Consider the following 19,212-nt stretch of genomic DNA (forward strand, 5'->3'; position numbering starts at 1 on the left):
GTCTGTATGGTGCCCTGGTGGCCTGTATACAGTAGCCAGCACAAATCTCAAATGTGATTTATCATTTACACTAGATATTGTTATATTAAGCACCAACACTTCAAAAGAATTATATTTGAAACTAGACTTCTTAATTCTGAAAATATTACTATAAATTACAGCAACACCTCCTCCTTTGCGTTTCAGACGAGGTTCATGTTTATAACCGTAATCTTGTGGGGTTGACTCATTTAAAGCAATGTGATCGTTTGGTTTTAGCCAGGTTTCTGTCAAACACAGCACATCTAGGTTATAATCTGTAATCATATCATTAACTATTAGCGCTTTTGAAGTAAGAGATCGAATATTCAGCAACCCAAGCTTTATCATTTGCTCATTTGTATTATATCTGTTTTTTACTTGTTGAACATCAATTACATTTTTAACCTTAGATGGGTTTGAACGTATTTTTGATTTCCAAGTTCGGGGAACAGACACAGTCTCTATATGATGATATCTAGGTGAAAGAGTCTCTATATGATGATATCTAGGTGAAAGAGTCTCTATATGATGATATCTAGGTGAAAGAGTCTCTATATGATGATATCTAGGTGAAAGAGGCTCTATATGATGATATCTAGGTGAAAGATTCTCTATGTGATGGGATTTATCCTTGGTGACGTGAGGCCGCTAGCAGACGGTCGGTTAAGCCAGTCTGTCTGCTTCCTGACCTGAGGCCCAGATTGTCATGTTTTATCTCTAAGACTATGAGCCAAATTACTAGAGAGAAGAGCAGCACCATCCCAGGAGGGATGAATACCATCTCTTTTCAACAGGTCAGGTTTGCCCCAAAAACTTTTCCAATTGTCTATGAATTCTATATTATTTCGTGGACACCACCCAGACAGCCAGCCATTGAGTGAACACAATCTACTAACTATCTCATCACTCCGGCGAACAGGAAGGGGGCCAGAGCAGATTACAGTGCTTGACATCGTACTTTAAAGATACAACCATCGCATCTTTCCCTGATCTTGTATGCAACTATAAGTAATGCAATAAAAAAAATACGAGTGACAGCTGCTCTAACACCTCATAACATCAGTAACTCGACAGCCCTACCTAGAACGGTTTCCCTCAGCGTTTGTAATGTCTGTACATTGCTCACAGCACACAGCTGTGCAGCTCCTCGAATATCTCCCCTTTAGAGAATACTGTTGATTTTATACTAGAAAAATTAAAGTATCACTCCTTAAAAAAACTAAATTACCCAAGAATGAATTGCATCGCTAGCCCACCCCAAAACTTACACACAATAATAATGATAAATGCTGACCAATACTTTTTTTCCTGAAAATTATACATTTTAGTAAAACAAGTAAATAAAATTTGTTTTGTCATATGACATAGATATGCATGAATACACACTAGATAAATAAATTCATTCACAGGTAAATACAGTTATAGTCAAGCAATGAATGAAAGCATAAATATATTAAATCATTATATTTTATTTACTGACAACAATAAGAAACATGAATAAATAAGTAAAATAATGAATAAAGTAACCAGCACAATAAACAAATGCATATACAAGTCAGCAACACATGAAACAAGGCTTTATTCAAACTAGAATCATGGATTTACAGGCGATGAATCCCACATCTACTGCCATCTCAACACAGTGGTTCCCATTCTGTGGCTTTATTCTGATGAACCAGCCGACCGCCAGAGGTGAGCCGTGCCGGAGGTTGTTCTGAGGCAATAAGGGCCGGTGGAGTGATGGAGGGTCTCATAAGGGCCGGTGGAGTGATGGAGGCAGGTGGAGTGATGGAGGGTCTCATAAGGGCCAGTGGAGTGATGGAGGCAGGTGGAGTGAAAGAGGGTCTCATAAGGGCCGGTGGAGTGATGGAGGGTCTCATAAGGGCCGGTGGAGTGATGGAGGACCTCATAAGGGCCGGTGGAGTGATGGAGGGTCTCATAAGGGCCGGTGGAGTGATGGAGGGTCTCATAAGGGCCGGTGGAGTGATGGAGGACCTCATAAGGGCCGGTGGAGTGATGGAGGCAGGTGGAGTGATGGAGGGTCTCATAAGGGCCAGTGGAGTGATGGAGGGTCTCATAAGGGCCGGTGGAGTGATGGAGGGTCTCATAAGGGCCGGTGGAGTGATGGAGGGTCTCATAAGGGCCGGTGGAGTGATGGAGGCAGGTGGAGTGATGGAGGGTCTCATAAGGGCCGGTGGAGTGATGGAGGGTCTCATAAGGGCCGGTGGAGTGATGGAGGACCTCATAAGGGCCGGTGGAGTGATGGAGGCAGGTGGAGTGATGGAGGGTCTCATAAGGGCCAGTGGAGTGATGGAGGGTCTCATAAGGGCCGGTGGAGTGATGGAGGGTCTCATAAGGGCCGGTGGAGTGATGGAGGCAGGTGGAGTGATGGAGGGTCTCATAAGGGCCGGTGGAGTGATGGAGGGTCTCATAAGGGCCGGTGGAGTGATGGAGGCAGGTGGAGTGATGGAGGGTCTCATAAGGGCCGGTGGAGTGATGGAGGGTCTCATAAGGGCCGGTGGAGTGATGGAGGACCTCATAAGGGCCGGTGGAGTGATGGAGGACCTCATAAGGGCCGGTGGAGTGATGGAGGCAGGTGGAGTGATGGAGGGTCTCATAAGGGCCGGTGGAGTGATGGAGGGTCTCATAAGGGCCGGTGGAGTGATGGAGGACCTCATAAGGGCCGGTGGAGTGATGGAGGCAGGTGGAGTGATGGAGGGTCTCATAAGGGCCAGTGGAGTGATGGAGGGTCTCATAAGGGCCGGTGGAGTGATGGAGGGTCTCATAAGGGCCGGTGGAGTGATGGAGGCAGGTGGAGTGATGGAGGGTCTCATAAGGGCCGGTGGAGTGATGGAGGGTCTCATAAGGGCCGGTGGAGTGATGGAGGCAGGTGGAGTGATGGAGGGTCTCATAAGGGCCGGTGGAGTGATGGAGGGTCTCATAAGGGCCGGTGGAGTGATGGAGGACCTCATAAGGGCCGGTGGAGTGATGGAGGACCTCATAAGGGCCGGTGGAGTGATGGAGGGTCTCATAAGGGCCAGTGGAGTGATGGAAGGTATCATAAGGGCCGGTGGAGTGATGGAGGATCTCATAAGGGCCGGTGGAGTGATGGAGGGTCTCATAAGGGCCGGTGGAGTGATGGAGGCAGGTGGAGTGATGGAGGGTCTCATAAGGGCCGGTGGAGTGATGGAGGGTCTCATAAGGGCCGGTGGAGTGATGGAGGACCTCATAAGGGCCGGTGGAGTGATGGAGGCAGGTGGAGTGATGGAGGGTCTCATAAGGGCCAGTGGAGTGATGGAGGGTCTCATAAGGGCCTGTGGAGTGATGGAGGGTCTCATAAGGGCCGGTGGAGTGATGGAGGACCTCATAAGGGCCGGTGGAGTGATGGAGGCAGGTGGAGTGATGGAGGGTCTCATAAGGGCCAGTGGAGTGATGGAGGGTCTCATAAGGGCCGGTGGAGTGATGGAGGGTCTCATAAGGGCCGGTGGAGTGATGGAGGCAGGTGGAGTGATGGAGGGTCTCATAAGGGCCGGTGGAGTGATGGAGGGTCTCATAAGGGCCGGTGGAGTGATGGAGGACCTCATAAGGGCCGGTGGAGTGATGGAGGCAGGTGGAGTGATGGAGGGTCTCATAAGGGCCAGTGGAGTGATGGAGGGTCTCATAAGGGCCGGTGGAGTGATGGAGGGTCTCATAAGGGCCGGTGGAGTGATGGAGGCAGGTGGAGTGATGGAGGGTCTCATAAGGGCCGGTGGAGTGATGGAGGGTCTCATAAGGGCCGGTGGAGTGATGGAGGCAGGTGGAGTGATGGAGGGTCTCATAAGGGCCGGTGGAGTGATGGAGGGTCTCATAAGGGCCGGTGGAGTGATGGAGGGTCTTATAAGGGCCGGTGGAGTGATGGAGGGTCTCATAAGGGCCGGTGGAGTGATGGAGGGTCTTATAAGGGCCGGTGGAGTGATGGAGGGTCTCATAAGGGCCGGTGGAGTGATGGAGGGTCTCATAAGGGCCGGTGGAGTGATGGAGGGTCTCATAAGGGCCGGTGGAGTGATGGAGGGTCTCATAAGGGCCGGTGGAGTGATGGAGGGTCTCATAAGGGCCGGTGGAGTGATGGATGGTCTCATAAGGGCCGGTGGAGTGATGGATGGTCTCATAAGGGCCGGTGGAGTGATGGAGGGTCTCATAAGGGCCGGTGGAGTGATGGAGGCAGGTGGAGTGATGGAGGGTCTCATAAGGGCCGGTGGAGTGATGGAGGGTCTCATAAGGGCCGGTGGAGTGATGGAGGGTCTTATAAGGGCCGGTGGAGTGATGGAGGGTCTCATAAGGGCCGGTGGAGTGATGGAGGCAGGTGGAGTGATGGAGGGTCTCATAAGGGCCAGTGGAGTGATGGAGGGACTCATAATGGCCGGTGGAGTGATGGAGGGACCCATAAGGGCAGGTGGAGGGATGGAGGGACTCATAAGGGCCGGTGGAGTGATGGAGGGTCTCATAAGGGCCGGTGGAGTGATGGAGGGTCTCGTAAGGGCCGGTGGAGTGATGGAGGGTCTCGTAAGGTCCGGTGGAGTGATGGAGGGACTCGTAATGGCCGGTGGAGTGATGGAGGACCTCAATAAGGGCCGGTGGAGTGATGGAGTGGCTCATAAGGGCCGGTGGAGTGATGGAGGGACTCGTAAGGGCCGGTTGAGTGATGGAGGGTCTCATAAGGGCCGGTGGAGTGATGGAGGACCTCAATAAGGGCTGGTGGAGTGATGGAGGACCTCAATAAGGGCCGATGGAGTGATGGAGGGTCTCGTAAGGGCCGGTGGAGTGATGGAGGGTCTCGTAAGGTCCGGTGGAGTGATGGAGGGACTCGTAAGGGCCGGTGGAGTGATGGAGGGTCTCATAAGGGCCGGTGGAGTGATGGAGGACCTCAATAAGGGCTGGTGGAGTGATGGAGGACCTCAATAAGGGCCGATGGAGTGATGGAGGGTCTCGTAAGGGCCGGTGGAGTGATGGAGGACCTCAATAAGGGCCGGTGGAGTGATGGAGGGGCTCATAAGGGCCGGTGGAGTGATGGAGGGTCTCATAAGGGCCGGTGGAGTGATGGAGGGACTCATAAGGTTGTGGGCGTCTTGTTTTGGGGGCTTCTTGTCGACGCTTATGCTATTAACGGATGCTTCCCTCACATCCGTGATCATGAGTGGTCACTCGGCGAAGGGTCTTTGGCAGGACCATCTTCCTTTTTGCACATAATTGGCTAGAAGAAGCGATGGCGGTTTTCCGAGAATCTCAATACTTCCTGTCAGACCCGAGAGGTCACCATGTGCCTGTCCTTCCGGACAACACACTGATGTCTCGTATATCAGAGCAGATATCCTGTTGAGGCAGGGGCTGAAGCCCGGGAAATGGAGACTTCACCCAGAGGTGGTGGAGCTCCTTTGGGAGAACTTCGGTAAAACTCAAGTCTACCTTTCGCATCGTTTATACAACTCATTGCCCTATGTGATTCTCCCTGACGCATCCAGCTCCGCTTGGACTGGATGCGATGTACTATGCGATGTATTTCCCGATATCTTTGCTCCCAGGAGTTCTGGAGAGGGTTTGCCGGGTAGGGGCTCATCTATTATTAGTAGCCCCATTCCGGCCGGCCCGAGAGTGTTTCTCAGACCTACTGTCCCTTCTAGATGGCTCTCCCATGGAGATTCCGATCAGGAGGGACTTAGCGTCCCAATCAGGGACACTTCACCCTCTTCCGGAGTCATGGATACTGTGGGCTCGGCCTCTGAGGGGGCCCAGTCCGAAGGCCGGTGGAAAACTGAAAGATAGGCCGCTATCTCAGACTAACTACAGGAGCGAAATGAAATTAGCGGAAGTAGGAAGTCTGACGTAGTCAGGCTAGTACATGTAGGCCTACAAGGTAAAATGAAAAATCAAACAACATGGATATGACAGGTATGTATGACACCTATGTTTCAGGAATGGCACAAAGGTGTGATCAGTGTGTTCAATAATGTCCTTTTTGTGTATCTTTGGATTATGTTGTGTTGTAAATAAATCCCAAAAGCCATTATTTTTTAAATGCAGTCATTCTTTGTGCCTCATAATGATAGTGCCTGAGAGCTCCTGATAGGGCAATTATGGGAGGCTCTTTGTCTCTCTCAGCTGTGAAACACTCAATATTCATGAGTGGTTTACGCATACTCGCATAAAGCTTTCTTACACAAGACATGTCTTACAAATTATAAATCAATATATTGTCTGATCTGAATGAGTATTCAGGATGATTTTCACATAGCTTTGAAGCAAATATTCTAGGCTACATTATACAATTTTCAAAAGTCTTGTGAAGAAATAATCAGTATGGGTCTTATGACCTTATTTCAGTGACAAATTTTTATTTATTTTTCACAAACCACGCATAAACATCATTATCTCAAAACTACAAACTTTTACATACATGCTGCTCATATATTATTGTAGCAGAGTTTGTTCTGAATACAGTGTAATAAGACTTTAGCCATGAAAATGTCAAAGAGCAATGCAAATGTCAGAGCATGTCAGAACACCTCCAGGACCCAGAAAACACCTCAGACCTCAGAGGGTTAATGCGTATTTACTATGGCAATGATGAAATGATGAACAGAGTATGAAACCTATAGCATCGCATATAAATGTAAAAATAATATATTTCTGCCTCATATAGAATTATTATTACCAACATTTATTGGATTAAAATGGCAGTAGGAATACAACCATGTGCTCTGCGGTCTGTGTGTGTGTGTGTGTGTGTGTGTGCGTGCGCGTGCTCGCTGCGCAAGTTCTTTGGACTTGTTTCTGTTTGCAGTGGTGTTTTATAAAATGGCGCTATACACCAATCATTCATTCCAATGACCGATATTTACAAGGTTATAGTAAATGCCTTGACAGACTGACTAACTGTATGAGCTTTGACCAATATCACACTTGTACAGGACAAAATTTTTTTTGGGGGAAAAAAAGACTAATTCAAGAAGAGTTTCCCCCATGTTCCACAGGTTGTAGTCGGGCTGTATGCTGTTATAATCACAGAGGTCTCGAATGTGAGGAAGTTAGAGGGGTTCGGGGTCACCCCGAGAAATGTTTCAGAGCTACATATGTGAAAGCTAATACGTTTATTAAATTCATTCACAATATGTACACAATCATTATTAATCTTATGCCCTATATGATAAAAAACTGCTTTGTTAAGGTTTCTTGTTCTCTCACATTGACAGTTACTAAAAGTCTTACATACATGAATGTCATGTAAATTATATAGGCCTATTTTCCATTCAAAATGGTGAAATTATTCAAAAGTGTATTAGTTTGCCTGATTATTTTAGTTGGTCGTTTAACATTTCTATCTTAAAACAGTGAATTATGAAAGCTTTATTATATACAGCTGGGGAAGGTGACCTCATTGCTGACCATGGTTGTAGTGTGTGGCTAGTGGACGTTACTACAGGTGAACAATAATGCATAATCTCATCTGTAGCCAGTCACAATTACAGTCATTCTTCTGAAAATAATAGTTTACTGTAATTACATGAAGGGATATTAGGCACAATGTTACCTGTAGTAAGTCAGTATTGCCAATAGGAACCTTCTACAAGCTTTGGCATTTGAAAATGTCTCTTTTTAAATGTTAAAAGTAATTTTAAATAATACAAATTATAGGCTACGTTTACCGCAGTTGGTGTTTGGCAGACGTGTCCATGCGCTGTGGAAATCCGTCAAAGCATGATCAGGTGTTTATATGCAGCTATAGCGCACGAAGCGGATTCTGAATGGATATTTCATGTCCATATACAATGGTTGTCATGAACGAAAGAGAGAAGGCAAAAGCAGGTCAAATCACGTTTATTTGAGCATAAACCGAGGAGGTCAGGTCCACCAAAATACGACACACAGGGGCGGGAGAGTGACGCCGGGACCTCGACGGGCAAGCGGGCTGAAGACGGATGAATGACCAGTCCAGTTCCCGAGAGTGAAGACGAGGAACGGAGACCAGGACACGACGAACAATCCAACGGGAACGGGAACAAATACCGGAAACACCACAACGATCTGACAACACAAGACACCGGTCACTGGGAATATATAGCGGAGTAGACTGGAGTCAGCTGATGATCAGCGGTAATCAGAGGACACACACACTAATCATACACACTATCCCACGAGACAAGGAAGAGACAGTTAATTCATGAACCGTGACAGTTGAACCCCCCCCCCATAACTCACTATATATAACTCACTATATGAGTTATAATCATATAGTATGTGTCATTTTCATATTGACTAATGATTTCAGGTCTTGAATATCATTGAATGGCTTGTCTAAAATGTAACAAGCGTTCTAGAAACCCTTCAGCACTGAGGAGTGACGCTCGGCCTCCACGAGATGAACGGTCACCAAACTCTCTCCAGTGTGCCACAGCTAAACTCTCTCTTCCTTCATTCCTTCTCTCTCTCGCACTGGTTAAAACTGATTTGTAAAGCCTTGAGATGCGCAGATTCTGGGGCTAAACCCATGAGTGAGTACAACATCAGGCCTTTGAGTGTGTTAACCTGCTGTAGCGGTCAGTCACTGATATAAGCATGAACATGTCTGGCCTCCTGCACAGAAGAATGTGGTGCGTCTCACTTCAGCAGCTCAGCGGGGGTCAAATACTTCCCATAATCTGCCCAAACTGGCTGGATACTGCTGTTCTTCTCCAGTTCAGGAATCCAGGAAGACAAGAGCCTGAAGCACCACTATACAACGACACAACTATCACTGTGTGTTCTCATGCAGCACCGCAATGCTTTAAAGGTCCAATCCCAATGAAAAAGCTCCATGTAAGACACCTCAATCGCAATAGAAATGGCCAAACCGGTTTGAGAAAGGTGGGATAAACCTTTGCCAATCCGACTGAGAGGTCATGTAAACACTTGATGGGATTGAGAACCGAAACTAGGAAGTATGTGCTGTGCGCATGTTGTCCAATGATGTAGAAGCGGCGTAATGATGTATGATGCATGGAACGAGCTGACGCGGTTGTTGGATATAATAAATGACGTGTCCATCCATAACTCTCTGTAAAGTGGAGCAGGACAGCGATATCCAACAAGTGCTCGTCTCTGATCAGCAGACGCCTGGTTTTGTGCGCGGGAATGGCCGTTTTCAAGCATCATGACAGGGTTTCATGTGCTCGTCGTCTCCTAACTAGGACTTGAAATATATCGATATTAAGTCTGCTTTATTGAGTCTGCAAAGAAAATGAGGATGGCTAGTATGCTAAATAAATACTAAATAAATAAATAATAAATGTGTGCACTGAGCGCATGTCAAAACATCAAATCCAATGTTCAATGATTTCATTCCAATCCCAGCACAAGTGTCCACGTGTAGTGTCTACAGTCACAGTATTAGAGGACATGTTCGGATTATACTGAGAACACTGCTTCATCATATGCACTTTTACTCAGATCGTGACTGAGAAAACACACAAAAGAGCCTGCTGTCTTCCCTTTTCTAGATAATTACATCAGAAATCACATGACAAAACTAGTTTGGTCAAATCCAGTGGACATGCAGCTCAGATAATTCATTAAGAACTCCATCGCTTCCTGACATATGACATTAGCATAAAGCGACTTTATTTCTCAGTATGGATTCTAACATGACCCCTAGTTTTGCGTTATTATTTCAGGGATGTTTGAACAGCAATGTGTATAATCCAGATTGTGACCCTATTTGAAAATATATTGTGTAATGGAAATCGTGCTCCGAATGTATTTGTATTTTATGGCGCAGTACAGTCACAATACTTCCTGGATTTACACCTTAGATAACGAGTGCATCATGTGACCTTATCGGTTAATTAACAAAGAGCAGTCGTTGGAGTCTTGTGCTGGAAACAACACCTTAGTGAGAGCCTGTCAATACATCTCTATATTTCTGGAGCCGTTGTAAGTGATATTGTCCGATCACCCACTGTGAGCAGCCGGAGAGTGATGTGCGTCTTCAGTTTAGTGTTTCCTGCGCATGTATAGCCCTGAGTCTTCAGTTTAGTGTTTCCTGCGCATGTATAGCCCTGAGTCTTCAGTTATCGGCCTCAGTGTGCCCGAGCAACGCCTTTCTGTAGACAGAAACTTTCATTTGATCGCTCTCAAAAGAATGTAAAGCCTCAGCCAAAACTGAGGATTAGGAAATGGGCCTGTAATAATTCAATCCCCTAAAACTGCTGAGGTTTGCAGGGCGGATCTAATCGCAGGTCGTTTATTAACACGTTAAGATTAAAAGAATAAAAAACGAGAGGAGACAATAGTGCAAGGATAGAAGCAAACACACAGCCATTAAGATTCAAGCACAGTTAAGAAGATGTAGCTAATTTTATCACTTTCTCTGCATTACGATCTCATTATCTGTAAAGTCCAGCTGTTAGTATTGCACTGGATGATGAGTTAAAACAACAGCGATCACATGACACATCACATCTGCAGATCTCAGTAGGTACGACCTATCACAAGCCCTCAGGATCTGTGGAAGTGGGAGACAGGCAGTGAAACCCGACACCACGGTCAGAGCGCACACCGACCCGAAACAAAGGGCGATCTGATGGACATCCACAGACGGCCTGCCAGAGAAAGCCTGTTGTTCTCTGATGAGGAGTGTGAGGCTGGTCCTCGGTGCACTGGGCTGTGTAATGAGGGCGAGGGAGGACCGGGGCTCAATGAAAGAGGGATTGAACACTGCTCAGTGAACTGGCAGCTCAACACAAACAGAGCCCGCTTTGTGGAGCAGGAGAGCGAGATCCTCACCTCTCACCCCATGAACGAGCCAGCGCAGAGAAAGAAGAGAAACAGCCCCGACTCATCACCTGTCCAGGGCCGGACACACACTTCTGCGGCACATTTAGATGATAGAAGTGACGTCCTCACATTAAAACGCCTGAGATTAAAGGTCAACAACCACTTTACTGCCCTAATGTGACGTACTACAGTGATTGTCAATGGGAATGTAGAGGAAGACTTGATTTTGTCTATAAGGAATCATCCCGATTGTATACAATATATTTGCAAACAGCAATTTACAAACTCACAACATGATCCATATGATTTACAAATCCACAAACAAATAAAGCACAATTAATTTATACACAAGTGTGTTTGCACATTTCCGAATGTTTATACGTGTACCAATTGATAGTTGAATATGCGTTCAGAAATTGGACATATTCATAAATAAAAAAAAGTGTCCCAGTGAGAAATACCAGTTCACGTTTCCAAACATTGCCATTAATTGTGATAATCCAGAGATATTTTTGTATGCAGAAGGAGTCTGACAACAGCCGGTCTGATCTGATCTCGCCATCATCAAGTCCGTCTGTGATTTACATGAAGAAACAGAAACATGTTCCGACACGGGACAAGGCAACTTCACAAACGTGTGTTAGATCATTGACTCTGAAGGGAGTCTAATCAAAAGAAACTAACTGAGAATCAAAGCACTAGTCAGTCGGCTCAGGACTAACAGCCAACCTCCAACTATCCCAGAAATACCATTACACAAGGTCTACATTTAACTTCTGCAGCGCATCTGTGTGTTATTCAGCGTAGTGAAGTGTGGTATTTCACGTGTCGACACACACCCTCTCACTGAAAGTGCTCCATTATCAGCTCTGTGTCAGATTAATAACCACCTCTCTAATGAACGCTTAGATAATCCGTTATTGTGGAGGCCGTCACATTCTCCAGTGACAGGACACATGAACACATCAACCTGGAACTCCGACAAACTACAGCAGGAATTCATCAGGAACAACTTCATCGACGTCTCTGGAGCAACATTACGCCAGCGGAGCAATATCCTCAGCCAGAGGACCAGCGTCAGCCTCAGTGACCGCAGGATTGAGCTGTCCTCATCACGCCATCAATCACGCAGAGCTTCTGACCAGTGCAACCACAGACAGCACAGCGGGCCAAGATGCCGTCCAGCACGTTTACTTAGAAGAACAAGCTTTTGGACGGTTTCAAGCGTAATTTGACTGGGGAATGCTGGCCCTGAAGAGTCATATGTAGTGCAGTAATTTACACCTAGAGTTAAAGTGATGCGTTTGGGCAAACAGACAAGATGCTCTCCATTCTTCTTTAGGGATATCTTCCTGAAGATCGTTCTTCCATGCTGATTACTTGCTGCATACACTGGGCTGCACCATTAATTCAGTTTTAACCGCGATAACGATTTCTGCTTCTGTCGATTCATTAAAAAATAAAACTTGCAATATTTTCCCCGTTGATGATTTGTTCTGAAAACATTGACATTGTTTTAACTTGGTAATAAGCCTCCACTAGCTTTCCTGTTTGCGGTTGCCAGATGTCAAGAGAATAACCCCTCCGAACTGAGCGTTTCTCTTAAAAATATTCATTTTCTGCCCAGCGTTTTACTTAATATTCTCAATCCGCGCTCCCGCTTTCTGTGCGCTGGTGATCTGAAGACACAGACTGTTGAAAAGGCTGTTAGTCAATTCTTATTGGTGGGTTGTGAATTATTGACAGTCGTAACTTAGTCCCGCCCCCAGAGTTTGACACAACTTGTATGTTCTGCTTGAAAGCTGTGGATGGCTTGTGTGTATTCGAGCCATAGATAAGTGTGCAAACCACACACACACACAACCTTAAACAACAGTGATTGGACTTTTGTGCATTCTTACCGATAAGGGTGCTCCGATTAACCGGCCGATAATTGCTTTGGGATGTTTGATCGCCGGTCTCTATAAAGGCCGATCCAGAAGAGCCGATCAGATGACGCAAAACTCGCGAGACAATTCTTTACGCACTGCTAAAAATGGCTTCACCGGTCTGGCAAATCTACACGGTGTGTGAAAAAGACAATACATTAGCAATCTGCAATGTCCTGTTTTAACACCACCAACCTCACCAGACATTTGAAGGTTAGTCACGTAAAGGAATATGAGGAGTTTCCAAAGTTCGCTAGCGCTAAGAGAGCGCGGGACAGTTCAGCAACTCACGCGCCAGTCACTCAACTGTCGGTAACAGACGTTTCAAAGACAGCAACCCTACAGCAGGGACAGTAAGAAGCATAGAGAAGTTTCAGACAAAATAATGGACTTCACTTGCCTAGAACACCAGCCACTGTCTGTTGTGCAAGACGAAGGGTTTCGGCGACTCATGTCCTATTCAGATTCACGCTACACTCTGCCAGGGCGTAAACACTTCACTGACGTGTGCCTGCCGCAGTTATACCACACAGTGTTTGTCGACAGCCTTATGAAGGACAACATAACATCAATTGGTTTCACTAGTGACATTTGCAGTGCGAGAGTGTGTCCCATGTCCATGTTGAGCATCACTGCGCAGTTCATTCATCAAAACCTCGAACTACAATAATTCGTTACATTTATATAGCGCTTTATCTGAGACCTCAAAGCGCTTTACATAGAAGGGGGGAATCTCCTCAACCACCACCAATGTGCAGCATCCACTTGGATGATGCGACGGCAGCCATATTGCGCCAGAACGCCCACCACACACCAGCTTACTGGTGGAGAGGAGACAGAGTGATGAAGCCAATCAGTATATATGGGGATGATTAGGAGGCCATGATGGACAGCGGCCAAGGGGCAAATTTGGCCAGGATGCCGGAGTAGGGGTACCCCTACTCTTTTTCGAAGGACATCCTGGGATTTTTAATGACCACAGAGAGTCAGGACCTCGGTTTAACGTCTCATCCGAAGGACGCCGCTCTTTTGGCAGTATAGTGTCCCAGTCACTACACTGGGGTGTTAGGACCCACACAGACCACAGGGTGAGCGCCCCCTGCTGGCCTCACTAACACCTCTACCAGAAGTTGTTCTACATTCTCAAGAGTTTTCAGGGTCACACACCGCGGAGGCTATTGCTATTGCTATGAGGCTATTGCTGCTGCATTCAGCGACATGTTTCGAGCATGGGGAATCCCGAAGGAAAAAGTGCATGTTATTTTAAGGGATAACACAAAGAACATGGAGAAGGCCATGAGGGATGGCAATCTACCCAGCCTGCCGTGCATGGCGCATTCACTCCAGCTCGCGTGACCGAGGGAGATGTCACAACGCAGCATCACTGATATAATCGCCTCTGGAAGACGCATCGTCATTTCAAACACTCGCCGCTTGCCTACTCCCGACTTCAAAGTGTTCAGAAACACCTGGCCAGCCTATCAAGAGACTACAGCAAGATGTGCCTCGCAGCTGGAACACTACTGTACACATGCTGAGTCTGTAGAACACACACCTGCCCGTGTGCTTACTGAGCCGACTATGACTGACCCTCCATGTTCACCGGCAGCCTGTGGAAATTGGTAGAAAATCTGATTTCGCTACTCGCCCCATTTGAAGAGCTGACGCAACAGATCCGCTCATCAACTGCAGATGTTATACCGTCAATCAGAGCTTTAACTCGTCTTCTTGAGAAGACAGCAGAGACTGACCACGGTCGAGAAACTTCAAAAGCCACGCTGTTGGAAGCGGTCCAGAAAAGATTCCGTGACATTGAATCTGAGCGCCTGTATAGCATCGCTACAATCCTCGATCCGAGGTGTGTGTGTGTGTGTGTGGGTCTCATGTTTACCGGTGAAGACGGGCTGTCCCGGCAGAAGCACAGCTTCAGGAATCACTGTGGTGTAGAAATCCTCAGAGAAACCCGGCCGGCACACGCCACGACCTCCGACCTCTCCGTCCAGAGACTGCAGAACACAACACACACTCATCAGCACACAAACGCTCACAAGCACACAAACAAACACTCATCAGCACACAAACACAACACACACTCATCAGCACACAAACACAACAAACACTCATCAGCACACAAACACAACAAACACTCATCAGCACACAAACACAACAAACACTCATCCGCACACAAACACAACAAACACTCATCCGCACACAAACACAACAAACACTCATCAGCACACAAACAAACACTCATCAGCACACAAACACAACAAACACTCATCAGCACACAAACACAACAAACACTCATCAGCACACAAACAAACACTCATCAGCACACAAACACAACAAACACTCATCAGCACACAAACACAACAAACACTCATCAGCACTCAAACACAACAAACACTCATCAGCACACAAACACAACAAACACTCATCCGCACACAAACACAACACACACTCATCAGCACACAAACGCTCACAAGCACACAAACAAACACTCATCAGCACTCAAACACAACAAACACTCATCAGCACACAAACACAACAAACACTCATCAGCACTCAAACACAACAAACACTCATCAGCACTCAAACACAACAAACACTCATCAGCACACAAACACAACAAACACTCATCAGCACACAAACACAACAAACACTCATCAGCACTCAAACACAACAAACACTCATCCGCACACAAACACAACACACACTCATCAGCACACAAACGCTCACAAGCACACAAACAAACACTCATCAGCACTCAAACACAACAAACACTCATCAGCACACAAACACAACAAACACTCATCAGCACTCAAACACAACAAACACTCATCAGCACACAAACACAACAAACACTCATCAGCACACAAACACAACACACACTTATCAGCACACAAACACAACAAACACTCATCAGCACAAAAACGCTCACAAGCACACAAACAAACACTCATCAGCACACAAACACAACACACACTCATCAGCACACAAACGCTCACAAGCACACAAACAAACACTCATCAGCACACAAACACAACACACACTCATCAGCACACAAACGCTCACAAGCACACAAACAAACACTCATCAGCACACAAACACAACACACACTCATCAGCACACAAACGCTCACAAGCACACAAACAAACACTCATCAGCACACAAACACAACAAACACTCATCAGCACACAAACACAACAAACACTCATCCGCACACAAACACAACAAACACTTATCAGCACACAAACACAACAAACACTCATCAGCACACAAACACAACAAACACTCAGCACACAAACACAACACACACTCATCAGCACACAAACACAACAAACACTCAGCACACAAACACAACAAACACTCATCCGCACACAAACACAACAAACACTCATCCGCACACAAACACAACAAACACTTATCAGCACACAAACACAACAAACACTCATCAGCACACAAACACAACAAACACTCATCCGCACACAAACACAACAAACACTCATCAGCACACAAACACAACAAACACTCATCACCACACAAACACAACAAACACTTATCAGCACACAAACACAACAAACACTCATCAGCACACAAACACAACAAACACTCAGCACACAAACACAACAAACACTCATCCGCACACAAACACAACAAACACTCATCAGCACACAAACACAAACACTCATCAGCACACAAACACAACAAACACTCATCAGCACACAAACACAACAAACACTCATCAGCACACAAACACAACAAACACTCATCAGCACACAAACACAACAAACACTCATCCGCACACAAACACAACAAACGCTCACAAGCACACAAACAAACACTCATCAGCACTCAAACACAACAAACACTCATCAGCACACAAACACAACAAACACTCATCAGCACACAAACACAACAAGCACACAAACACAACAAACACTCATCAGCACACAAACACAACAAACACTCATCAGCACACAAACGCTCACAAGCACACAAACAAACACTCATCAGCACTCAAACACAACAAACACTCATCAGCACACAAACACAACAAACACTCATCAGCACACAAACACAACAAACACTCATCAGCACACAAACACAACAAACGCTCATCAGCACACAAACACAACAAACACTCATCACCACACAAACACAACAAACGCTCACAAGCACACAAACAAACACTCATCAGCACTCAAACACAACAAACACTCATCAGCACACAAACACAACAAACACTCATCAGCACACAAACACAACAAACACTCATCCGCACACAAACACAACTAACACTCATCAGCGAACAAACACAACAAACACTCATCAGCACACAAACACAACAAACACTCATCAGCACACAAACACAACAAACACTCATCAGCACACAAACACAACAAACACTCATCAGCACACAAACACAACAAACACTCATCAGCACACAAACACTCATCAGCACACAAACACAACAAACACTCATCAGCACACAAACGCTCACAAGCACAAACAAACACTCATCAGCACTCAAACACAACAAACACTCATCAGCACACAAACGCTCACAAGCACAAACAAACACTCATCAGCACTCAAACACAACAAACACTCATCAGCACACAAACGCTCACAAGCACAAACAAACACTCATCAGCACACAAACACAACAAACACTCATCAGCACACAAACACAACAAACACTCATCAGCACACAAACACAACAAACACTCATCAGCACACAAACACAACAAACACTCATCAGCACACAAACACTCATCAGCACACAAACACTCATCAGCACACAAACACTCATCAGCACACAAACACTCATCAGCACACAAACACAACAAACACTCATCAGCACACAAACACAACAAACACTCATCAGCACACAAACACAACAAACACTCATCAGCACACAAACACAACAAACACTCATCCGCACACAAACACAACAAACACTCATCAGCACACAAACACAACAAACACTCATCAGCACACAAACACAACAAACACTCATCAGCACACAAACACAACAAACACTCATCAGCACACAAACACAAACACTCATCAGCACACAAACACAACAAACACTCATCAGCACACAAACACAACAAACACTCATCAGCACACAAACGCTCACAAGCACACAAACAAACACTCATCAGCACTCAAACACAACAAACACTCATCAGCACACAAACACAACAAACACTCATCAGCACACAAACACAACAAACACTCATCAGCGAACAAACACAACAAACACTCATCAGCACACAAACACAACAAACACTCATCAGCACACAAACGCTCACAAGCACACAAACACTCATCAGCACTCAAACACAACAAACACTCATCAGCACACAAACACAACAAACACTCATCAGCACACAAACGCAACAAACACTCATCACCACACAAACACAACAAACACTCATCACCACACAAACACAACAAACACTCATCAGCACACAAACGCTCACAAGCACACAAACAAACACTCATCAGCACTCAAACACAACAAACACTCATCAGCACACAAACACAACAAACACTCATCACCACACAAACACAACAAACACTCATCAGCACACAAACGCTCACAAGCACACAAACAAACACTCATCAGCACACAAACACAACAAACACTCATCAGCACACAAACACAACAAACACTCATCCGCACACAAACACAACAAACACTCATCAGCACACAAACACAACAAACACTCATCAGCACACAAACACAAACACTCATCAGCACACAAACACAACAAACACTCATCAGCACACAAACACAACAAACACTCATCAGCACACAAACACAACAAACGCTCACAAGCACACAAACAAACACTCATCAGCACTCAAACACAACAAACACTCATCAGCACACAAACACAACAAACACTCATCAGCACACAAACACAACAAACACTCATCAGCGAACAAACACAACAAACACTCATCAGCACACAAACACAACAAACACTCATCAGCACACAAACGCTCACAAGCACACAAACACTCATCAGCACTCAAACACAACAAACACTCATCAGCACACAAACACAACAAACACTCATCAGCACACAAACACAACAAACACTCATCAGCACACAAACACAACAAACACTCATCAGCACACAAACACAACAAACACTCATCAGCACACAAACACAACAAACACTCATCACCACACAAACACAACAAACACTCATCAGCACACAAACGCTCACAAGCACACAAACAAACACTCATCAACACACAGACACTCATCAGCACACAAACACAACAAACACTCATCAACACACAGACACTCATCAGCACACAAACACAACAAACACTCATCAGCACACAAACACTCATCAGCACACAAACACTCATCAGCACACAAACACTCATCAGCACACAAACACTCATCAGCACACAAACACTCATCAGCACACAAACACTCATCAGCACACAA

The 19,212-nt window shown here is 45.8% G+C and overlaps 1 protein-coding gene across 1 annotated transcript in view; it reads right to left on the reverse strand.

Moving 5' to 3' along the window:
- LOC306998420 (cadherin-2) overlaps positions 1-19,212 on the reverse strand; it is a 104,593-nt gene that overhangs the window by 83,963 nt on the left and 1,418 nt on the right. Inside the window, exon 2 of the mRNA XM_079612481.1 lies at positions 14,626-14,740. Coding sequence (XP_079468607.1) covers positions 14,626-14,740 — 115 coding nt within the window. The remainder of the gene's footprint in view (positions 1-14,625; positions 14,741-19,212) is intronic.

Source organism: Phoxinus phoxinus (genome assembly GCF_949152265.1).
Source record: "Phoxinus phoxinus genome assembly, chromosome: 5".
NCBI classification, from domain to species: Eukaryota; Metazoa; Chordata; class Actinopteri; order Cypriniformes; family Leuciscidae; genus Phoxinus; species Phoxinus phoxinus.